A 25,379-nucleotide genomic window follows, 5' to 3' on the forward strand; every position below is an offset into this window, starting at 1 on the left:
TGCTCTCCACGTGCTGCCCGGTTTCTGCTCTCTAGAAGCCACTGCGCTAATGCATACTCCAATAAAGAAACTTTGTCCCAGGTGGGACAATGAAAGGGAAGGAGAATGAGTGTTTATCCTTTCTTGGCAGTTTGCCCAGACGACATTGCATTTAGTAGGTTTTCAATCAGCAGAGAGCTACAGATCAGGTCTCGTAAAATAGCTACAAAATGAGCTTGTCTTTTAGTGAAGATTCTGGAACGTTGGGGAAATTGAATATATTGTTGCGGTTGGTGTAAGGGAGAGGGAAGGAAACTGACAATCAATGGTAGTATGGGAGCTGGGAGAGAGTACAAGATGTTGCAGGTAGGAACTGAATAGCTGGTACTGTAGTGCCCTTGAAGCCAGCATGTGTGTATTTTTTCTGTCAAGGTCCAGAGTTTTGGGGTGGGGGGTTTGTTTGGTCACATCTTCATCTTCTTACATCATTCACCAGGCTCTAAAACAACTCAGCTGCAACCTGAGATCTTGTCTCAGAAGTACATTCTTCACGCTTTTAGTGAGGTCTCTACTAGTTCTAGAGTAATGAAGTTTGGGCAAAAAAGGTGAATGACCTGTATAGACCTTCTGCCACCTTAAACTAAGTAGGTTTCTTAAGAAATACTGAGGCATCATACCAGTCCTGTAATAGTATCTTTATTTGTGTCTATTTTTATTTAGCACATTACAACCTCAGAACAAATATGGAGTAAATGTGTGTACCAACATTTGTGAAGACGACTCTGCAAAGAGCACAGATCTGTGGGTCCAGCTCAGTGAAGGTACCTGCAGGAAAGGGTAACTTGCTGCAGAAATTCAGTCATTTTTACTGGCACAGAAAGGTAAACAAGATGAAGTTCTGGTAACAACAGATGGTCAATCTATCTACTGCAAGTAGAAATCTGATAAAGGAGCACTGAATTTAGCTGCTGGTTAACATAAGATGTTGTTTAAAAGCTTAACTTCAAGTCCTAAAAGAGATGCAACAAAATGTTTAAATGCTTAACTATAAAGGCTTTATCCCCATTATTACAGTGGAAGAACTGTTGAGTAGTATGAGAAATGAAAAATAAGTCCTGTCTCTACTACAGACCTTGTGAGGCTTGGTAAGTCTTCTCAGCATCTTTTAGAGAAGAAAATTATGTAGTACTATGTACCTAAATCAAATAAAGTATTATTTCAAGAGGTGAAACCACACTACACTGGCCACATGGCTGCTATATAGAGAGTTACTGGTATTTAAAACACAACCTATGATTTCCTATAGAAAATGGTGCAGTGGGTCTTCTGCTTCCTTGTCCAAATTAACAGCTGTAAGGCCTGTGTTTTCCAGCTTAAAATGCTTTCTTTTCTCTCAGACACTTACACGTCTGCTTACAATACCTGTCTCTCAAACTTAAAACTGACCTGATGAGTTGCAGAGTTTCATTCTTTTGCAGTTCTTACATGAAAATTTACAGTGAATATTTATATACCGACTTCTAACAAAACAAACAAAATGCCAAAGAGCAAAAAAGCCAGAAATCTGTTTTAAGGTAAAAATATCTTCTGAATTTAGGACTGTGGACTAGAAATCACTTTTTATCATATTCAAAATCTTAAACTTACCATTTGAATGTTTTGTGAGTTAAGTTAAGAACTGCCACAGTATTACTGCAAGCTTTAAAGAAACAGAGATCAGTCAGATTTCAGTAACTGATGCTGAATGTGTTGACAATCCTGTAGTGTGAAGGAGCAAATACAGATTCAGGTCTTAAAAAAAAAAATATTGTTTTCCACTTCTTGAAAAAAGTGTTTATTCTCTTAACAACTTACTTTGTATTGGTGAGGAATATATCAAAGAATGACAATAGCATCTCTATTCAGGAAATTTCACTGCTCATGCAAAATTATTCTTAGTACAGTCAAAAGGAATTGCAGATTTTTATGAGCAGAAAAAGTTCATGTGGTTTATAGACTATCCCACTAATATTGTGGTTCTGGGGAATGACACCCAAGGCAGGTAGTATTTTAACAGGCCTTTAGGAAAAAAGTATTTGCAAGATCCTTAGCATAAGCTTGTGCTTTGGAGTGTAGTCTTAAAAGGCACTCTAACAATTTTAGATGATAGCTTTATTTAGCAAGAAAAGGCAAGGAGTTGTACTTTTGTCATCTTATGCTAATATTGTGCTAATTTAATGCATCAATTTCTGGCAAATTACTTCTGGTAATATAAGATTGATCACATGAATGAAGTTACTCTTTCCTACATTTAGTACCTATCCATTTAATACACACTCTACTAAATACTGTGTTACAGCGAAACATGCAACAGTGATATAATCTCTATCTTCAGGTGTCTAGACTATGTAATTTCATTATTTACAACTTCATTGGTAGGTAGTACATCTGTTATGCTATCTCTCACAATAATTCCCTGTACATTCAAGAAAACCTCTTCAGATAGGTATTTTCTGTATACAATATTATATAATGTTACCAGATGCGCAACTGTCAAAGTGTTACCAGTAATTACACACACAGAGAACTGAATTGCAGAGGCTGTCGGATATATACTTTTTATTTATGTAACTGGAGAAAGAGATTACTAAAAGATGACTTCTGCATGAAGATGAATGAAATATTTTCGTTAAACTTTGGATGCTGCCCACTGCGCTGTTTTTAAATAAAAATGCTTACTTTCTATACAGACACAGGAAAGCAGTAAGCACACTTGCAACACATTCCTTTAATATATCAAAATGTTTCCAAGGCAATATTATTAAAATTATACCGCAGTTCCCAGTAACATCAAGCTTCATATAGGAGGTGGCAAGGAGACTTTATCCAGTTGATAGTTTAAGTGCTCTTCTTTTCTTCACCCAGTAAATTCACTGTTGCTTTCTTGGCTTCAGGAAAATAAATAAAAATTTAATCTCAGATGATTACAGACTAAGTGGCTTATTCACTGCTTGAGCTGCACAGAAGAGTAAATATTTTTAGGCCACAAAAAAAAAATCACAAAAGAATGGCACAGCTTTTTGTATATACATACACATGGGTAGAGCAATAAAACTGACCATACAAAGATTTTAAAAAATAAACCATAAGAAAGAAGTAGCATAATAAACAGCACAGACTGATTTGCAACTATTATAGCAATAAAATAATGTGTTTAGGACATACAGTTTTAAAGTAAGAAATATACTGAAATATACTATCAAGCTGATGAAATAGGGCTGGAATAAGGATAATGTGTCCACGTGGGTGTCTATGTGCATATGTGTGCGCATGATTTCTTAAAAATATGTATGTGGAAATCTTTTTATGTAAAAACAGGAAAAAAGAATAAGTGACAGAATGAGGACAGAGAAACGCCATGTGCGACATGAAAGAAAATTAAGATACCTGTCTAACAATAACGATTCAGGAAGGGTCATGCAGCAACATTTCCAAGCATAATTGAGAAAGGCAGATACTTAAATTCCAAAAGGAAAACTGCTTAGGTTGCTAAGAGGAAATGAGACTGCATATATTGTTTAGGGGAAAGGATACTTGAGATGCTTTGAAATATCTTACAAATAAATACCCTTTCAAAAGAAATTGAAACAAACCTTTATTTTAGCTACTTAATTTCCTTCTATTCATAAAACTTATCATCAAGTATTTTAGATTACAAGGGTCCACTACAGAATGCAAGGAAATTAAAGCAAAAATTAGGCAATCTACAGCCTGCTGTAACTTTTATTCTAATAAAAAAACCTCTAAATAATTTCTTTAAAAGTGGTCTCAGAACCCTTTGATCTCCAGAAGGAAAATTAGAAAAACTTAGAGATGGGAAGACTTCCTATCACATGTTGCTATTGATTGGAGAGTTAAAGGATTTGCCGTACCACACAACTGAGAGCTCTTCTGTCAGGTATTTGTGACAGTATTTTAGGAGATATAAGAATATAGTGAAATAGTAACTTGTGAGGATGTTTGGACCTGCCTCTACAAAGAATGTTGATAGTGATATGTATGGTGAGATGACATACAAAGCAAGTAGCCATTTCTTCTACTCATACAGCTTGCATTGTAGCATAATTACACTCCTAGAAAGTAAGATCCACTACAATCATCTTCTCCCGGCACCTTCACCCAAATTTAACTTCTCCATTATAATTTACATAGTATTCTTAGATTTCCTTGCCCCCATGATGAATATTAACTGTTATATTACAATTGCCCACAGAAACTCCCTCTGCTTGGTTAGCAGTTAGTGATTGGTCTTTTCCTCACCTTCTTTAGTGATGGTATCTGCAGTCTCTGCAGCCTTGTCTTTCAGGTCTTTAACAACGCTGTCAAGCTGAGCTTCGTGCTTCAGAAAGAAAGGTCGGATAATTCGGTGATAGAGAAACTCTGCCCCATTAGAAGGACTTGGAGCCATGCACCACAACAGGAAGGCACACTATAAGGAAGAACAACATCTGCATTAAGTAGAAGAAATAAGTAGGAGACTAGATATTGTGTTAATTCCTAACCCTGACACAGACTTGAGCATACTTAAAGCATTTTGTATCATCACAGTATGGTAAGTATACAGATAGTATAGTTACATACAGTGAATCTTTAAATTGGAATAATTTCACAGATGCCATTAGGATAAAGGAAGAGGGATGTAGTAGTAAAGCTAACCTGGTAACAGATGTATTAAAATTATATGTTTTGGGTTTTTGGGGTTGTTTAAGTATAAAACCTGCTTAGACAAACATCTGTCTCTCTGGCTACTTCTAATAATTTCATATAAATGGCACAGGCCTGACTGAAGGTCTGCATCCCTAAATCCCTTAAATTCAGCTAAAACACATTCCTGTCCTCCCTGCCATAAAAATGCCTTGGGGGAAAAGAATGGGATTGTGTGCAGCTCAGAGCTAAAGAAACAGGGAGAAATTATATACTTGGGCTATGCACAGCACACAGACAAGGGTTAATGCTTTTGGATTGCATGTTTAGATATAACTTTCATAGCACAGTGGACTAAAAACAAACACCACCACCATGGTTTGTGGAGTAGTGTTTCTGCACCTTACTAGTGGGATTGGAAAGGCAACTATTAAATGTATCACTAATACCTCTCTTTAGTGCTGAAGCACCTTTATTTGGGTTTGGTTCCACTGTTAAACACAATACAAAGACAGCTATGAAAAACAAGATTCAAACATTTATGGGACAGGAAGTGAATTTGCTTGTGCTCTGAAAGTATATATAAAAAGATTTAATAGGGTAAACCAGCAACAAAATTAAGCAAATTTTATCAGCAATTCTACAGTTGTTTCCAGATACAAGTAATATAATTTTACTCTGTGACAAAAGACTCTTCAGAAAACAAGGGTGGAGTAGCTTTTCACAGACCACCTTTTCTTTAAACACAAAACCAAACCACCTCAGGCAAAATGTGCTTTGGTTTGATGTTAGACATAATTATGTTTGAGTACTTCCACTCATCTCTTCCTCCTGAAAAAAAAATCCCACCACACAATTAGCTAAGTTAGGCACCAAAAATCAAACTCATTTATACAATAAGCCACTTAAAAGTTTGCATTTAAATACACTAGCACTTATTTAAATAGGTTAAATTTCTGAACTCTACCAGTTTTCACAGCAGTGTCTGCAGAAACTGAAGAGATGTTTCAATACATGTACTAGGGCTTCTGAAAGTCATTTATAAAACATAAGCAAAATCTTACTTATTTATGAGGTTTCCAGTACACTGCATAGCACAAAAGCATTTTCTAAAAACTAGTTTGATCACAGTATCCTTTCAGAATTTCACTGTGCCTAGCCAGACCTTTCTGCCTTCTCTCATTCCCTTCATACTTTTGATATCCCAGTGTAAAACTGTACAGATAGAACCATATCCAAAGATTGATTTTGGTGTTGTGTAAGAAACTCCTAAATGATAATTTAATCAGTACAAGGTGATTTAAGTCAAGAGAGTTTATTTTCAACTAAGAAAGGTTCTGATTTGAGGGAAAAAAAGAAAGGCAAAATAGTAGTAATAATAATAACGGACATTTCTCCATGGCGTCTGTCCTTTAGAGCAACTGTTACACGTGTTAAGAGTCCTGCTTCCTGGGGCCAACGATGGTCTGCTGATGGGAAGTAGAGAATAACATCTCTCTTTGCTTGTACTTAGTATTGTTCAATTGCTTCTACCTTATTACTGGCCTTTTGTTACATTTTTCCCTCTCCCCTGTCCATCTAAGAAGGAGAGTGATAGAGCAGCTTTGGTGGGAATTTGCCCCCAGCCAGGGCTAAATCACCACAATAATAATACAAAAAAAAAAAAATTATAATTTTAAGTATGAAAATTTCATCACCTTCTGCAGGCAAGCCTTTTAGATATGTTGGATTATCTCCCTTCTATTCTTCCTCAGATAAAGGATGTTGGCATTAAAGGTTCTGTACGTTCTGTTCTTCCTACCTGTAAAATTTTGGCTTTATCACCACTGTGGTGCACCCTACAGTGAATCCGATCCCCTGGATGCACATCAGTTGAAGAAAACACATACTGTTCTTGGAGGACATTGCTATGCATTTTTTTTCATTTAAGGCCATTTCCAATTCCTCTTGCCCTACAGAAAATCAGTATATTTGGAGCTGAAGAATTATCTTGTCAGGCTGTCTCTTTGAAAAGAATCACTGATGCCTAGGGATAACAACAATTTGTTGACTGTTTGCCCAAAAGATACAGAATGGTTTTTCAGACTAAGTGTCCACCAGTAAGAATGCCTACCAGGTACATTTCAATTAAGTAAAAGAAATAATTCAACATGAAATAAAGTTTTGCACCAATAAGCAGCAACTGATGCAGTATCATTAAGCACAAACCAGAGAAAATCAAGGCAAAAAGTGATGGAATATCAATTTTCAAGAGCTTCTATTTTTTGGAACTTAGAACATAAAGAATAAATTTTATGTTGTTATCTTTCATTAAACACTGAGAAGTATAATGATTTTATTTCCTCTTAAGCAATATATAGCAAATTACTGACAGTTATTCTACTTTTCCCAATATAAAAGATGTTACTTAGCTCTCCTTTGTTTTAGAAATCCCTCAGCTGTAAGTCAGACTTCCTCTGAAGCCAGAAGAAATTGGAAGTTTCCCTTTCCTTGCCTAAGAACAAATTAATCATTCTGACTGTAAAGCTTTGTCCCACCCTAGTCAAGAAAAAAAAGTCTTTTACAATTCTGTATTTTATTTCAAATACTTTTGAAATGTATTGAAACAGATGTTTATATCATTTTCTAGAGGACAAATACCAAACCTGCAAATCTCAGTCTTTTAAAAGCTTCAGAATGTCACACTGCTAACAGTTTATGTTTCCTTTGTCTCTCATGAAACTGACTATTAAAATGATTTGTAAAAAATGTCCATAAAACTCAGTGATAAAATTGTTAACTGGAACAAAACAAATTTTCTTTGTGACACTCTAGACCAGACAGAAGAGGGAATGGAATTCATGCAATGTGGTGACTTCATTAGGCAGACTCCTGAGCTGGGTCTAACCCACTTGGATCTGGTGCTAGCAGCAGTCCTCAACCTGGCAGTACAAAAGGAATACAGATAGGTTCACCACCACTGCAGCTGAGAAACACCGTGAGCATGCTCATGGCCAAATCCAAGCTTCTACCAAAAGTAGACTATCAAAACTGTAGGGTTTGGGATCATTTTACCCAAATTTACCTGAACACCAACACAAAGAACTGTCTTTCCACAGTACAGCTACACTGCATGACCCAGAAATTATTCCAAGGGAATCTGTTGTCACCTGTCCATTCTTGAAGGCGTTAAATCAGTTATATCAAAGGTATCAGTTTAGAAGAGAGGTCACATGAACTAACATACCTTTATCATGTAGTAGAAAGGAAACCATGACAGAAAGATATCGGAAAAGAATTCTGCTATGCTGAAAACACCATACACAACCCAGTAAGTCAGCCACTGTGTGTCATCATCTTTGTTGGGACTTTCAATGGCCTTGATTCTGCAAGAAAAACAAAACAACTGACCATCAGTATTACCAGTCTTATCTGTAACTGTAAAGTTTTTATGATTCAGATTTGTTGTTGCATGTAAATCCTCATAATTTAACTACTCTATATGCCCTACAAAAGAGAGTAAGTAGTATGTATCATATAGACAATGCATCCAAAATCTCCAACAGCAAAGCTTTTCCCTATATGTCAGACTTCAAAAAGGTATTCAACCTAATCCTAGTTCTCCAATTACAAAAACACTAAACAAAAAATGTTCAGGAATTCATTGTGCATCTCAAATACCTTTATTCATAATGTACTTGTGATAGATTTCTCTTTGAAAATGTAAACCATAATACTTGTTCTAACTACTAACAAGCACTTGGGCTACAGAAGCAGAAGATATTCAGTACTCTGTACAGTGAGGACTATGTACCTGCAATGCCAATGGTTTTGCTCTATACATCCATTCCTACAGGTCTTGAAAACTCTGATTTAGACTATGGTATTCTGAATAGGATGGAGCAACCTCCAGTAAAATCTTGGGCTTCCAGAGTTTTTGACTAACTGGGTTTTTGTTCTCCAACTGCTAGGATAATAACATTTCAAATTTATGCAGTTCTAAAAATAGGAAACTGAAAGAAAGGTACACGTGTGCTTCCTTCAATAATAGTAGTGAGGTGGAGACTCTGACTTGAAAAGTTCCAGATCAGCACTGCAAGAAAATTTAGAAGGAAATGCTAGCAATTGTGAGTGTGATACTGTGAAACTTTATTAAAAAGCATTTGGCCTCTCCATTCATGTCATGGGATTAAAATCTGTAAACTTAGTGTAATGAATTTAATTTTAATTATTTTGTAACATATTCCTTCAGTATCAGTGTATCAGGTTTGGCTGAGCTGGAGTTAATTCTCCTCAGAGCATCTTTCTAGTGTGTTTTGCAATGCTGTAGCTGCCTGTTGTGTTTTGGCTACTGCTGAACAAGCACCCAGGCTGTGCTTTTCCAACGTTTCCCCATTCCAGGAGTATGCTGAGGGGTATGCAAGATCCTGGAAGGGGACACACCTGGGCCAGCTGACCCAAACTGGCCAAAGGGAATGTATTCCATGCCATATGACATCAGCTCATATGTAAGAACTAAATCAAATAAGGAAGTGTGGGGACATTCACCCATAGCGTCTGTCCTTCAGAGCAACCGTTAAGCATTTTAGACCCCAGCTTCCTGGGACCAAAGACCATCTCTCTTTGCCTTTGCTTCTGCGTGCAGCCTTTGCTCTTTGCTTGTGCTTAGCATTATTCAATTGCTTCTACCTTATTACCAGCCTTTGTTATATTTTCCTCTCTTCCCTGTCCATCTAAGAAGGGGAGTGATAGAGTGGGTTTGGTGGGCATTTGGCCCAAAGCCAGGCCAAATCATCACAATCAGCCATATTATTTCTGAAACAGCATGTGTGGGATATATCAGAGGTGTAATTTTTTCTGTTAGTCCATAAAGAAGACTGAGACTTTGGGAGGTTTACAAAGTAGAAACCAGGTAGTTGCCTGGCTGTGAGCGCATCCTGGTTTGTGAACTGAGAAAACCCTTTGGACTCTGTCACTTCTTAGTTCTGTAATTTAAGGCCGGGGGGGAAATATAATCAATCATGTGACATGTCCTATATGCTTTAGGAAAAGCACAGGCAAACTCACCAGATAAAGAGAGAATGGGTGTAGCCACTGGACTAAATTACTTTGATATACAATACAAGGATCTGATACTTAATTTATGCATTATTTCTGTTTGTGGATTGTCAGCAGAGTCCTGCAGCAAGAAGAGCAAGAGCCTTTGTCATATACCATCAAATAAAATAAGGCACTGTTACTGAGGTACAACCAGAAGAATGGGTTTTTCCACAGGTGGACAGCAACAGGTCAGCTTACTGCTGTTTCTAACAACACAGTGTAAGGAAACAATAGTCCAAGCAGTCTGCTCAAATGTAGTGGCAATGTCAGCTGCTCCTGCCCTTCCACTTCAACTGTATTTTTTTCTAAGCCTGCACCTCTCGTGTATTCTAATACTGCAGGGTGAGGGTGCGCTACAGAAAAGAAAAACACACAAACCCAAATAACATGGGAGGTAAGGGAGAGAGCGACTGATCTACTTTCACAGTGTAAAACTCTACTTCTGGTGAAAAAGTGCAAGTGACTAGTAGGGAAGTTACGGGAGTGGATGAACAAAGGAGAGAAAGGAAATAATTGTAAAGTTAGAGGTTTACCATGTGAATTCTTCTGGTTCTGTCAACAACCTCTCTCCATTAAAGATATGGGGGAAGGCTTATTACCACAATAAGCATGGTAGCTTGGTATATAAGAGAGAACACTGCAGTGGAACCACTAGCAGTCTTGCTGTTTTCCAATTGTCTGAAACCATCCCTACATTAAGGAAGCATTGGTTGGGGGTTTTTGGGTTGTTTTTATGTTTTTTTTTTAACATTACTGAGATATCTTAGTAATCATGGCAATAATTTCTTACAAAAAAAACCTCAGAATGTCCAATTTTGTGGCAAAGGGCAGATGGCATACCACGATAATGAGGCATGCTTTCCTGTAAAAATGGATGGCCTTCGAGAGTTCTCAAATGCAGTGCCATGGGTAGTGTTCCCTTTGAACATTCACCATCTGCTGCTGTAGCTCCTTAAGGTGTATCTTGGAGGGAATACATGAACAATACATGTATAGAAGCAGCAATACTTCAAGTAATCAAACCCCCTATCTGATCTAACCAGCTGATAATACATAGCATTAAATCCTCAAGTTTTCTTGCACACTGTAGAAAACAGCACATTCCTCAGCTTTCTATAATGGTCTGATCTAGGGACAGGCTCAGCTGCAGACATCAACCACAATTACTAAGGTAAGAGTCATGTCAGCTCTGAAGGAAGAGCACAAACTGCATCAGTTAGCAATGAATCCAGTCCCATTCAGTGGGAGCGAAGGGAACAAAAAGCAGAATATAACAGGGCTATCAGTGAATTAAAGTTTTAACTGAAGTCAAGGAAAGGCAAGTATATTACAAATATTCTGCTCCAGAATAAGAAATGAATCCATCAGCTGAGAGTGTCAGCTGAAATCCAGTTTGCCCTCTTAAATAAAAGGGCAAAAGTTATCTCCATCATTTGCTACTTACACACTACTTCAGTAGTAAGTCACAAAAAATAACTCCTTATCCAAGGAGTACAAGTGTAGTTAAGCTATGCACAGTTTCTGAACAGATAGGGGGTTTATCCATTTATAACTATCCTCTTTTGAACATAAGAATCCTACCCAATTTTGTATTCTTTTAAATGATTCTGTAAGTTGTTAGATATTATGCTGCTGTAATGCTCTACACAATTAACTTTAGGAGACATATCATACATGTTAGTTCAAGCCAAGAACGTTTTATTCGTCATGTTCAGTCATGAATCAATTACTTTGATATGGTAATGAAATCTCCATCAGTAAGTGAAGATACAGATCAAGGGACACTGGCAACTTTACAACCAACTTTAGGATAGCGTTCTTGTAGTGCTTAATTATACGTCTGCAAGAGCAAATAAGTCAGGCTCATTAGTATGTAACATTAAGATTTCCTAACAAGGGAAGGAGTATCCAAAGCCTAGATTTTCAAATTTTAAAAGAACAGAGATACTTGGATTTCTTGAAGTTTTTTTCATTTGACTAAATTTCACGTTAGTTATGTGTAGCAACTGCACATCACAAAGGACTTTATATAGTCCTTACAGACTAACTGCAGAGGACATTAAACAAAGCTTGAAGCAAATACTTGGAGTAGTTACTGGAGGTAAGAGCAGGCACTAGGAATAGCTTCCAATGGACTGGATGGTAAACAGGACATCTCAGTCATTTTAAAAACAGATGCCTATCCAGACCTGAAAATTACCTGCCATGGGTCAACACTGTAACTTGTGCAGGCAGCTGGGGAGCCAAGGAAAAATTTAATTTTTTGAAAGATCTGTTCTCTGATAATTCCTCTAGCTAGTGATGCCAACAAGGGAGAATGGAGGCTGCCATGCTCTCCAGTAGCAACAGTATGTATGTATGTATGTATGTATGTAGCAACAGTAACAGAGTACTGGCTCAGTTTTGACTGTGTGTGTCCTAGAAGCTGTAAAAGTGAACTCTAGATCAAGTATAGCTTTATCCTGTTTATGTGACAGTAACAGACACCGTTCTAATTTTAGTAAGTTGCCAAGTTGCGTTCTTTCACTTAAAGCATCTTAGTCCTTTTAACACAAAAATCAGCTCTTGTCCAAGAAAACGACTGATCCATACTTGTGAATTATCTCTGACGTACAATTCTTAGAATTCAATTCACTTATACAGTACACACAGACTAAGTATACCAGTCACAAGCTTGGGGTGCGTTGTTTTGTGTTTGGGGTTTTTTTTGAGCTGAGTCCAGATGTGTAAACCAGAAGTACAGAAAGAAATGCCAAATTTTATTGCTCTAGTCTCATGGGAAGGGAGCATGGAAACTCCTGAAATTTACAATTCCTGATGACTCCTGTATGAATAAATCTATGAGCTTCTGTTAAGCCCAGTGCTCATGCTGTAGTCAGGTAAGACTGGATTATTTTGTGCATCCTTCCTTCGGTTATCTAATCAGTGCCATACTAAATGCACAGGTAGGCAGATGTGTGGCCCTCTTAACCAAGCATAATTCTTCCTCTGCCTCACATTCTCCCCCCAACACTTAACTTTAAACCCGTGAAATTACCCATACTTCTAAAGCTTATATTTAATGGTCTGCCCCAACTCTTCACAGCAGGTTACAGTGATTAAAAAATAATTTACTTCTCGTTATCTGTCCAGACACCCTTGTGGGATCAGCACTCCACTGTACCACAGACCTTCTAAGTTTGGTGCCTTCCTGTCATTTCAGAATCATCATAGCAGGCTGCCTGTGTGACATCTCATATCATTTTAGTGCAACAAGGATCTGTCTTGTGCGAAAAACAAAGCCCTATTTCTGTTTGCTTTATTATTTTGTCTTCTGCATTCTCATACATCAGTTAAAAGCCTTCTTTCATCTTTCTTTCTCCTTACTAACTCCCAACAGCAGTTCTGCATTTGCAGATACCGAAAACATCTTCCTGCCAAATGCACTTAGACGCCCTCTGCAGTACAAGTCCATCATCTCTCAAAATCTCTCTCTCTCAAAATCTTGTGTATCCAGAAGATGGCAGCAGATAAATTCATGAAGGATATCAAATGCAGCTTACTGTCCATGCAAGGACAACAAAGAACATGAAGTACTACAAAGCATTATATTGTCGTTTCTTCCAAAGTAAGGGAGACTGAGCCAACAGACTGAGCCACCATTTTGCTCACCACACTGGTTGAGTGAGGTGAGGTGAGTTCTACACATTATGTAACACATTACAAAGCTAGACTCCTGCAATAAAGCAGCAATATTCTCATTGTTCTCTGCTCATTTGTGGGCAGAACAAGATTTCTAGGGCCACATGATGGGTCAGTTCCCCAGTTCTGACTCAAGGGAAAAGCAGCTTCCCCCAAACACACTCCCCCACACATGCAGGCTTTTCTGGCTGGAATTAACATGTGTCAGAGCCTCAGCCTACCCTGTCAAACCACTCAGTTACTATTTGTTCTGCTACGTAGGCCAGGGTGATGCAGCAGGAGCTCCAGCAAGCTTCAGGTCACCACTACTTGGCGAAGCTGTCCACACACTCTCTCTGGAAAGGAGTTTTCTTACACTTCCACCCTTAGCACAGGTAGGTCTAGTGACTGTGGCCTTCAGTGCAGCTCCACTGTATATGCAGTCTCAGGTTAAGCTTTACCAACTTTACTGTTGGCCGTACTTGTCCACATTAGCAGCTAAGTCAGTACTGCTACACTGCCTGATACAGTCTAAACGCCCCTTTTTGGAATCCCACTTTACATTAAGTAAGTCTCCAGGTTGTCTTTCCTGAAGGTATGGACAACAAAGAGAAGCAATGTACAGTGACACTTTTGGAAAAGCCCCTTTCACCTGCGTGGTGCAGACATGCTACATCCCACCAGAGGAAGCCTATTGCTAAGGATCCACAACAGAACAACTCTCTACTAGTGACAGCCAATTTTGTTAGTGGGGAAAATGCCCTTTCACATGCTTTGTTGCCTCTCCACAGCTGTTACTGTTTAGGGTGCAGGCACAGAAATCAAACAGTACTGTTGTGACCAAATGTAGAACTGGGTCCCTGCTACATGCTTCCAATAATACAGACAGAATTAAAGTCTGATTTTCCTGTCAACCTATACTGCACTGTGGAGGCTGTACATCAAGTGTTATTCTGTTACAGTTTCACTACTGTTTTTCAGTTGTATACTGCAATATTGACAAAAGACTTAAAAGTACAGCCTTAATTTTTACAGATGTACAGTAAAACATGAAATCTTAGTGCAGTATTTTCAGACCTGTCTCAGTAAAATGTTGCTGTTTCAAGGTAATCACTGTAAAACGTGTTTCTAGACTAGAAGTAAAAATCCTAAACTTTAATTACTAAATATAATTTTAAAATGGCTCATCAGGGAGTATAAAAGAGCTTCAGGTTTTAGGCTGAGGACTAGCTTCTGGGTCAAGACTGCTTTGCAAAAAAATGAAGATGTCCTTCATGAGTGCAGTACTATTTGCTAAGCTGTATAGCAACAAAATTTGGTAATTTAAAAAAAAAAAAAGAAAAAAGTGTCTAGTGTGCACAGAATCTCACATGATAGTTTGCATTTGTTTTCCTAGCAGCTGAAGACAGCTTCATTATCCTTATCTGAAAATTATGTACCTTTCTCATTGTATGCATAATGACAAGATTTCTTCATTTTGTGATAGGCAAGATTTTGCCAGCTCTCCTATGTCCAGATAGTCTCATAGATGTGAAGAAATAATTTCAAAATATAAATTAAAGAGTCCAGCACCACAACAAAACAAACAGGAAAGCAAGAAAAGCAACAATAATCCGTATTTTTTACTATCACTTTTTGACACCAGGTCTCCTTTTTGGCATTTTGGACTGGCAATGCTACATGTTAAATGCTAGAAATATAATGACTCACCAGGAGGAAAGGTAGTTAAAAAATACATTGCATCAAACCCCATTGAGATAAATCTATTCCTTTAACATATATAAGCCTGTATCAACAAAGTCACTAGAGGTAAGAGAGAAGAGGAACACAAGCAAGGTGAAGTACTGCAGAGCATCTTGATCCAGAAGGTCTGGTAAAATGCCTTCTTTTATGACTCAAATATATGTGTAGTCCCTAAAAGTAGTATCTACACGAATTATAAACTTGACATCTTTCAATGAGTTTAACTCAGATTGTGGGGCCATCTATATAGCGAAGATCTTTATCTTTTTAAATTTATGATACACAAGATAAATTAATCAAGTTTTCCTACAGTTACAATATTAGACTTTTTCCTTCACCTAATAACTTGTGACCTCTAGAAAGGAAAGCACATCATTTCTCCAACCAACAGGTAAGATAACTTAATTTAAATATGACACCACAAAACCTAACATACAAACCCCAAATATATTTGGAGAAAGTGATCTCTAGAACACACTGGGGGGGTGGAATAAAATACAATTTTTAGGGTCTGAAGCCCCATGAGAACAGCTGGGAAAGGAAACAGACTAAGTGGACACAGGTTTGGACACTTCCTGCTCATTTATACTGAGCACGATGAATCTGGTTAGATAAACCAGCTCTCTCAAATGTCTTCTACAAGCAGCAGTGGAGTGTCACTTGTGACCATCAGCATATCATTCAATGCTTTCCATAATGGAATAAAGTAAGCATTCTCCTCAAAACTTAAGAGAAAGCAAACTTGCTGCCCTGACTCTCAACAAATACAGGAACTATGTTACATTTTCTTAAGAACTGTGACCAAAGAAGTGTTTCTGTTTTAGAAGGAATAGACAACTAGACGATGAGCTCAAGACATCATGACAATATTCAAATGAAGACTGAATTGTATGTTTATACCTCTCTACAACTGTCTCCTGTTTGTAAAATGCCATAAGCAGGCCTTGCATAGTGAAAACTGATGAACTTAAGTAAACTAGCAGTTTATGCTAATAGACACGAGTAGTAACTGCAGACATTTTATTGCCTAAAGCTATTTTCAGCCTTGCTGAAAGCTATTTTAAGCCAAACATGACAGCACTTCTGAAATTTCCAACCCTTGTCATGAAAGGCTCCCTTCCTGCTTGCACACCCTCTATTTTTTTTTTTTTCCCCACCACCACTGGCTATGGGTGAGCTACACTTAAAAAGCTCTGGAAAGTTTAGAGAAGCAGTGAAAATACTGACAATGTTATTTACAGACTGCCAGCACTCACTTCTTCCATCTACTAGTCTGAATATTGCCTTGTGCAGTTAAAATCATTAAAGTATAAAAAGTTTCTTCTGTCATCTGTAGTAAACTTCTCAATGCTGGTCTACTGCAAACACAAAAGCCTGCAAAGAAATACTTGATTTCAACTTAAAATTATTTATTGTTTCATCACATAATTACCAAAGTTTTGGGGGGTGAACCTAGGGTTTTGTGACAAACTTTCACAGTAAGTCATACAATCTGGATTAAAGTGCCAGATAATACTTGGAAAATTATTGCTTAATTTTGCCTACACTAAGACACTTACATGGGTTCTTGCTGATGATGAGCACAGAAGGTTTGGATTTTTCAGAAGATTCTGTATTGCCAGAGAAGAAACTCCTCTGTGCATAAACCTACTACAGCAAAACTGAAGGTAAATATGAAGAAGGAGAAAGAAAGGAAACAGCTGTGCCTGCCTAAAACTCTAACAGGCATTAACTAGTGAGTTGACCCCTCCTCTCATGCTGGCTTTGAGTACCAGTACTGCAGTGATGTAACAACAGGCAGCAGTGCAGCTGCAGCTGTGCCACTTCATGTGCACAGCCAGGCACACCCCATATGCTAGGTCCAACCCAGCAGCTACAGCCTCCATTCTCCATTGAAATTCACACCTGTTCCATGGCAGACTTTCAAGTGTGAACAGACCAAAACCGAGTATCCTTCCCTGTGTTTCTTTTTTTCCCAATACATTTTCTTTCAGGCAAGCGACATCAGAAGCGTAGAGTTAAAAGCCTGTAGACTGAATAAGTTTAACAATAAAAAACTAGTCTGAAGCAAAGATAACAAAAAATGGAAGGCCTTTAAGACAAAAGGTTGGGATAACCTCAAGGACTCAAATAAGCAGAAATAAGACATGGTAATTAAGAGCACTATCTGAATACAGTAAGATTCTGTCAGTTTTTGTAGCTAATGTCTTGTTATGGTTTCTGGACATAAACCAGAGATAGATTCAGACAAGAGATCAAACCATGGCGATGTACACCTGTGGTGATTTTATCACTGAAAACCACACCCCTGGGAGGAGAACTTCTATGTAAATGCAAGGACATCTTATTATAACCAATTAGTAAATAGTACAATGAATTATGTAACTGATGTAGCATGCATACAAAGATTTATGTTATATAAAATCATATACTCAAATATATATATAATGAAAAACAATGTCACTCCCGCCTTCAAAAAGGTCAAGGAGGAAGACCTGGGTAACTACAGGCCAGCCAGCCTCACCTCAATCCTTGGAAAGGTGATGAAAAAGTTCATTCTTGGTGCTGTCTCAAAGCATATTGAAGAAGGGGTTATCAGGAGTAGTCAGCATGGATTCACCATGGGGAAGTCACAGAATCATAGAATGTTAGGGATTGGAAGGGACCTCGAGGGTCCACCCCTCCTGCCAGAGCAGGATCACCTATACCGGATCACACAGGAATGCATCCAGGCAGGTTTTGAGTATCTGCAGAGAGGGAGACTCCACAACCCCCCTGGACAGCCTGTTCCAGTGTTCTGTCACCCTCACAGTGAAAAAAATTTTCCTCATGTTTACATGGAACTTCCTATGCTTCAACTTCTACCCATTGCCCCTTGTCCTGTCATTGGGTATCACTGAGAAGAGCCTGAATCCATCCTCTTGGCACTCACCCTTTGCGTATTTACAAACATTAATGAGGTCACCCCTTAATCTCCTCCTCTTCAGGATAAAGAGACCCAGCTCCCTCAGTCTTTCTTCTTAAGGAAGATGTTCCAGCCCCTAAATCATCTTTTTGGCTCTTACAAGCAGTTGCCCATCCTTCTTGAACTGAGGGGCCCAGCACTGGACACAATATTCCAGATGCGGCCTCACCAGGGCAGAGGAGAGTGGGAGGAGAATCCCTCTTGACCTACTATCCATACCCCTTCTAATACATCCCAGAATGGCATTGGCCTTCTTGACCACAAGAGCACATTGCTGGCTCATGGTCAATCTTCCACCTGCTAGGACCTGTTCCCCTTCACTGCTCTCCAACAGGTCAGTCCCCAACCTATACTGATACCTGGGGTTGTTCTTTCCCAGGTGCAAGACTCTACACTTGCCTTTGTCATCTTCATTAAATTTCTCCCTGCCCAACTCAGCCTAAGTCTCGCTGAATTGCAGCACAACCCTCTGACATGTCAGCCACTCCACCCAGTTTTGTGCTGTCAGCAAACTTGCTGACAGTGCACTCTGTTCCCTCATCCAGGTTGTGATGAATATATTGAACAGTAGTGGTCCCAGTGCTGACCCCTGAGGGACTCCTCTAGATACAGGCCTCCAACTAGACTCCATCCCACTGACCACAACTCTCCAACTTCTTTCCTTCAACCAGTTCACAATCCACCTCATTACCCAATCATCCATGCCACAACTGCCTCAGGTTAGACACAAGGATGCTGTGGGAGACAGTGTCAAATGCTTTACTGAAATCAAGATAAATCACATCTACTGCTCTACCATCATCTATCCACCTGGTTACGTCCTCATAAAAGGCTATCAGGTTGGTCCAACATGATTTCCCCTTGGTAAAACCATGATGACTGCTCCTAGATCAAGTCATGCTTGATCTGATAGCCTTTTGCATAACTGGATAGATAGATGAGGAGAGGGCAGTGGATATGGTCTGCCTTGATTTCAGTAAGAGTTTTGACATCGTCTCCCACAGCTTCTTCACAGCCAAGGTTACGAAGTGTGGATTTGATGAACAGTGAGGTGGATTAAGAACTGGTTCAAGGACAGAGAGCTGAGAGGGTTGTGGTCAGTGGAGCACAGACTAGTTGGAGGCCCATCGTTAGTAGTGATCCCCAGGGGTCAGTACTGGGTCCAGTCCTGTTTCAACATTTTCATTAATGACCTGGATGAAGGGATAGAGTGTACTCGGCAATTTTTCTGATGATAAAATACTGGAAGGAGTGGTTGACACACCAGAAGGCTGTGCTGCCATTCAGAGAGATCTGGACAGGCTAGAGAGTTAGGTGGGGAGAAACCTAATGAAATTCAACAAAGGCACATGTTGAGTACTGCATCTGGGGAAAAACAACTCCCACTACAGCTTGGGAGCTGACCTGCTGGAGAGCAGCTCTAGGGAAAAGGACCTGGGAGTCCTGGTGGACAGCAACTGACCATGAGCCAGCAACGTTCTCTTGTGGCCAAGAAGGCCATTGGCATCCTGGGATGCATTAATAAGGGAGGTTCCCCTCCCTCTCTGCTCTGCCCTAGAGAGGCCACAGCTGGAGTCTTGTGCCCAGTTCCGGGCTCCCCAGTTCAAGAGAGACAGGGAACTACTGGATAGAGTCCAGCAGATAACCACTGAGATAATGAGAGGACTGGAGCATCTGCCTTACAAGAAAACACTGAAATAGATGCATCTCTTTAGCCCAGAGGAGACTGAGGTGAGATCTCATTAATTTTGATTAGTATTTTAAACAATGAGTGTGTCAGGAGCATGGAGCCAGACTCTTCTCAGTGGTGTGCAGTGACAGGATAAGGGGCAATGGACACACACTGGAACACAGTAGGTTCAACATAAACATAAGGAAAAAAATACTCATTTTGAGAATGCTAAAGCCCTGGAACAGGCCTACCAGTGAGGCTGTGATGTTTCTGTATCTCAAGGCATGCAAAACCTTCTTGGATGCGTTACTGTATAATTTACCCTAGGTGATCCTGCTCTAGCAGGGAAACTGGACTTGATAGATCTTCAGAGATCTCTACCAACCTTTTTCTGCACAGAACTGGAATAAAGAGAATACTTCTACTTTGCATGTATATCGGTTTTGCACACTGCATAAACAATCCTGCTTTTGGGATAATGGCTTCTAGCGACCTAGGTGGGACTGCACTGATAGTCTTGCCCAGATCGTATTGCCATACCCAACAGGAAGAAGTGGATCAACTGGACCCCAGCACGCACTAACCTGTTGATGAAGGACTCCACCAGCTCCTCTCCTGCAGTCAGGTGGTGAGTGATGCAACAGTGCAATGCTATTCAAAGCAGGTATTTAAAGGGAAAAAAGAAGCAGTCGGAATTTTAATGCAGGGAAGAAAACACCCTCACATTTTGTATTGTGGGGCTCTGCTTAAGACGTAACAGGAAAAATATGCACCAATAGCATATTTTTTTTTCCCTATACTTTGTAAGACAGGGAAGAAATCCCTCATTTTGGAACTCTGAAGTAGAAACATTGGGTTATGAAATTATTTTTCAGTACTGAATTGGGTTCTACTGTTTTCAAACAGGCTCCCCTTTGCTCTCCTTTAGGATGCATCCAACAGAACTGGAATACATTTTAATGCTGTGTCTGTTTTCTAGATGATGTTTAGCATGATTTGGGTGGAGGACAAAGTAACAATAGTCATATACGTTTAGTATGTAGTCTGTTTGGCTCATTATCACACTGAGGGGCGTCAACTTTAACATGAATTTTGTAGTTAACTAGGCAAAGTGCTTGGGCACTAGATCCTTCAAAATCTGTTTTGAAGTTGCATGTTTTTGTTGTTTTATCCATATTTTGGTAGTTTTAGCCAAAACAGGGCCATCTTATCTTCGCAAGACTCCCTTCAGCCATTTGACATGCCATCTTTGTGGCACTAAATTAATCTGAATTCCTGTTCCAGTGGCAGTTATTCCAGAGATGGTAGAAAAAAATGGTAAGTGGATTTTAAACATCTGAATAGAATCTAGCTGGAACATTAGCTGAGAAAAACAGCAAGAAGGAAAGGTGGAGTTCGTGTTGTACTGACTGTAAACTGGGAAGGATTAAATGACGAGAAATGGAGGAGGATCTACAGCTGCTGGGCAGGTCTGCCAAGTCAGGCAGAATTAGAATCCTCTACTGATACTGAAACTGACAGCCCCATATTGGGATAACACAAGGGCAAAGATAACCACCATAATGAAGGTAACACAGAACCAAAATCCTAACAAAACCCCCAGATTTGGAATATGCCTAATGGGTCACTCATATGGTAGCCTGTTTATGACTTTAAACAACTCTAAAGACAGAAGATAATCTCTCTTGCAGAACAGACATTTGTCTTACTCCCTTGTAAGTGTCTTTCTGCTAATGGGAAGCCTAACACAGTAATTAATTGTTTTTCACTTTAAACACTTCAGTCCCTGCTAGTGTAGAAATGATACAGTGATCTACTGCACAGTGTAAGAAAGTTGCCTGAGGAAAAGTAATCTGCTATTTCTGAGACATTTTAGACTTGGATCCATAGTTGAAACACCTGTGTAAATATTAAACTAAATACTCTACATAATGCATTCTGTTTATGGCTACTGACTTTTTTCAAAAGCTGCAACTTTTACAGCAAAAGCGATTTGAAGGTATTTGCAGATGATGCAAACAGCTGAAAAATGCTTTTGCCCAATACTAGTAAGCAAATATCACTACTGTTAATTCATATAGCCGGTTCTACAGCTGTCTTTTCATGGGGAGGAGACCACACAGATGAGAGGAACAAACCAACCACCCTGGCTACCGTTCTTCTTGCTTTAAGTCATTATGCTTCACAAGCATGGGTGACAGCACCTGGCAGCAGCCTGCATGTACAAAATCCAGAGCAGCAAAAAATCAATGCAGGAATCACTCCAGCAATTCAGCTTCATCATTTTGCAGGTCAGCTCTGCATTTGGATAGAGATCCTACAGTAGGTATGAGGAGTGGCATGGTAGCACCCGAACAGAAAGCCATATGGAGGACAAAGGGTAATCAATGAAGAGGATTCTTGCTTTTTCCTAGTCAGGCTCCAGAATGAAAGTCATCCTGGAAGACAGCATAGATGTCCTGGTGTGTTGCTGTCAGACTGACCCCAAAATACTGTACAGGCTAATGAAGACAATATTGCCCATCTTGCGTTCACATACCTCACTCCCAAAAAAGGGGAACATGACCATGAAAAATGGGCACTAGTGCACATCCTGACTTGTCTCCTCTGTACCCACACTGCTGGCTCTGCAGGCCTGCAAGCAGAGCAACATGTGGGAGAACACTACCTACCAACTCTGTGCTTGGGAAGGAAGTGAAAGGGATCAAACACACCTGTCCATTATGAGCTAAAACCTGCCTACAGGCTGCCTCTGAAAGACACTGGCTTGCAGCACATCACATGCATTTCGAATTAGATTTTCACCTAAGACTGTAACTTTTTTTTTTTTCCTTAAAAATGTTTCAGCATCCAAAACACAGCTAAAGGGAAAGCGCTACCTGACCATGAATTGGAAAAAATAGAACTGGCATTGTATTCATCCATCATGTTCTTTTTTTTTAAAGTTTGTTGCCAGGCAGAATGCCATTACTAAAATAAAAACAAACAAAAAAACAACCCCCCACCCCAAAAAAGCTAATAAAACAAACCCCAAAACACCCTACAATACTAACATTCAGGAAGTAACTTTAAACATTAAGACACATTTAAAGCCACTTTCCAACATAAAAAGGGTAGACACCTCATAGAAAGATTAAAAAAAAATTCTGTATTTGAAGAAAAAAAACTGGAAGAGAAAATCTTGTAGTCATATTTGATTTGCTGCTGTCTTGCCTGTACAGTTCTAAGAGCTTTTGTAATCAATTTATTCAATACACTTGCATAATGACAGATTTAAAATCTAATCCCAAACAAATTTTAAAACAAATAGAATTTTATAAAGTAATTATGTCAATTTAAAAATTATCTAAGTCAGACACAAATTATTACATAATTACTACACAACTTAAAGGCTTGGAAGCTTTGTTGTCTGAGAGTTTCACATTCAGATTTTAATGCAAAAAATATCTTTTAACTAATCTATTAATTAAAAACTGCCTTGCAGAAAATATGTTTCTCCAGCCTATAATCTCCTAAATCAGTGCTCACTGGAAACAGCATTTAGAACATGGCACTTAAGTTTTAGAAAAGCATTAACAACCAGAAGATATTTCAAGGAAACCTAAGTCGATCTCCCATATGCAACAAAAGAGAAATAACCTGTTTTATAGTGCCCAGAAACTAATTATAGAGAACGTATTTCTGAAACGTGCTAACTGTATTTTAAAAGAATTACATTAAAGTCTACACAGGTCTTACTTAGTACATTTCTGAAGTCTTTTGGAACATACTCCACCGAGGTCTTCCCTAACAAGAAATCGATTTTGGTCTAATAATAACATAATGCTCATGACAGACACCAGATATTCCTGAAAACAGAACACCTTTCCTCCAAAAAATGAAGTGGTTTTAAATATTCTATACCAAAGAAGAGCCACCGTATCTTCCTTCCCACCACCTCATTAGCTAGGTGGCTTTGGGAGGAAACGCATCTCTGCATCTCTGTTCTGGCCCATTACATTATCTTACGCTTTGTATTAAACATATACTGACACTGCACCACCACCTTCCTGCACATCTCTGAAAGTCATCAAATAAAGGTATCAGCGGTGAGTTTTTGCAAGTACTGTTACAAATATGATTCTTCCTCCTGTTACAAGCAGCAGGTAAACTGCGGCAATCCAGCTTCTCCGTTTCCTAGTTTCTGAAGACGACAAGGCTGGGAACCTAAAGACGTAAAGCCCGACAGGAACTGGTTTACAAGTGTGGAAATTACCTGGCATTTTCCATCTGTTACTTAATACATAGCACCTGCCAGATGGAAGAAACCTAGTTCATTACTTAGCACCTCAAACCTACACACACTAAGGGAAAGAGGTTGGTGGGAAGCACATTTGGGATCCTGATCCTGCAGTGACATCATTGATACTGTGCAGAAGTGCAGGGCTGTGATTTTGCAACTGTATTCACTCCCCCGTAATAAATGCAGCCATCACAGTATAAGGGGCAAGAGTCCCGACACTCACGAGACGTAGGCAGGGTAGCCGAAGCCGATGACGTTACAGAGCAGGGATGCGCCGTAGCCAACCACCAAGTACACGGCCACCACGCCGACGATGGCTGCCAAGGGAGAGATTAGAGAGCCGTAAATGCGAGCAGCCCCTCACCCCGCGGTACTGGAAGGGCCCGTGCCCCGCCCTCCCCTGGGTGCCCCAGCGCCACCGCCGACGGAGGGGCGGAAAGGGCGCGGCCGTTGCTTCCGGACTGCAATGGAGCATTCCGCCGCAGCTCTCCAGTCCTTGTTTGAAGCACTTCTGCAGCCCCATGGACCTCAGGGGACCCGGCGGCGAGGGCGGGGGGCATGAGGGGCAGTAGCCGTAAGCTCACCAGTGGCGATGTAGGTGCGGTTCACGCCCGTCTTGCTCTCGATCTGCTCGAGCACGGCGGTCATGCAGTTCTTCTCGTGCAGGAACCGGTCAAACCTTTGCCTCATCGCCGCGGTCATGGCGAGGCCGTCGCAGGCACCTTCTACTCCCTCCACAACTCTGGGCGCACCGCAGCCGAACAACAGGCTCCACCTCTGGTACCGCCCGCCCACTCGCGGCCGCGGGCACCGGACGCGGGAAGCGGCGCGGAGCAGTCGCTCAGCCGCCAGGAGGCAGTGGCAAGCAGCATGGAGCCATGTTCAGCTGCCCCCTGCAGCCGTGCACGCGTCGTGAAATGGAGGTCGGGGGGCGCCGCCTGGCCTGGGCAAGGCTCCCTCCCTTATTTGGAGGAAGTCCCGAACACAAAGCCGTGCTGCGACACGAGGGTGGAGGGGGTGGACGGGGTGAACTGCCGCCTCTTTGCTGCCTCCTGCGGTCCTCGCCCCACGCGCCGGCATTACGATCCGCCTACGGCCTCGTCCCTGCAGAGGCGCCGGAATGATTTTTAAGCATGCTGCTTGAGACATGCCTGCAAACGAAAGTGATCGTTATTTAAGTGAACCGGGAGCGAATCCTCTGCGTAAGTGAGTCTGAGGAGGAGGCGGGGGGGCACACATAGCCAGTTTCAGTTCCTTATAATTGCTCAAAAAGTTCAAAAAATAATAAAAGGTAGTATGTATTATCACTAATTTCA

At 40.1% G+C, this 25,379-nt stretch overlaps 1 protein-coding gene across 1 annotated transcript; it reads right to left on the bottom strand.

The window, feature by feature from the left end:
* Positions 1–665: 665 nt before the first annotated feature.
* On the bottom strand, positions 666–24,802 carry REEP5 (receptor accessory protein 5). The gene is made up of 5 exons (XM_054397453.1): positions 24,648–24,802; positions 24,287–24,380; positions 7,889–8,027; positions 4,279–4,447; positions 666–2,906 (listed from the first exon to the last, which is right to left on the bottom strand). Exons 1-5 carry the CDS (start codon positions 24,763–24,765, stop codon positions 2,857–2,859), a joined length of 570 nt encoding a protein of 189 aa, XP_054253428.1. The 5' UTR covers positions 24,766–24,802; the 3' UTR covers positions 666–2,856.
* Between the last annotated feature and the right edge of the window lie 577 nt (positions 24,803–25,379).

Source organism: Indicator indicator, chromosome Z, assembly GCF_027791375.1.
Source record: "Indicator indicator isolate 239-I01 chromosome Z, UM_Iind_1.1, whole genome shotgun sequence".
In the NCBI taxonomy this organism is placed as follows: domain Eukaryota; kingdom Metazoa; phylum Chordata; class Aves; order Piciformes; family Indicatoridae; genus Indicator; species Indicator indicator.

Coding starts and splice junctions, on each gene's coding strand:
- REEP5 (XM_054397453.1), bottom strand. CDS start 24,765: ATGACCGCGGCGATGAGGCAAAGGTTTGACCGGTTCCTGCACGAGAAG. Junction 24,381..24,647: donor CCGCACCTACATCGCCACTG/GTGAGCTTACGG, acceptor CTCCCTTGGCAG/CCATCGTCGGCGTGGTGGCC. Junction 8,028..24,286: donor GGCTACCCTGCCTACGTCTC/GTGAGTGTCGGG, acceptor TTTTTCTTGCAG/AATCAAGGCCATTGAAAGTC.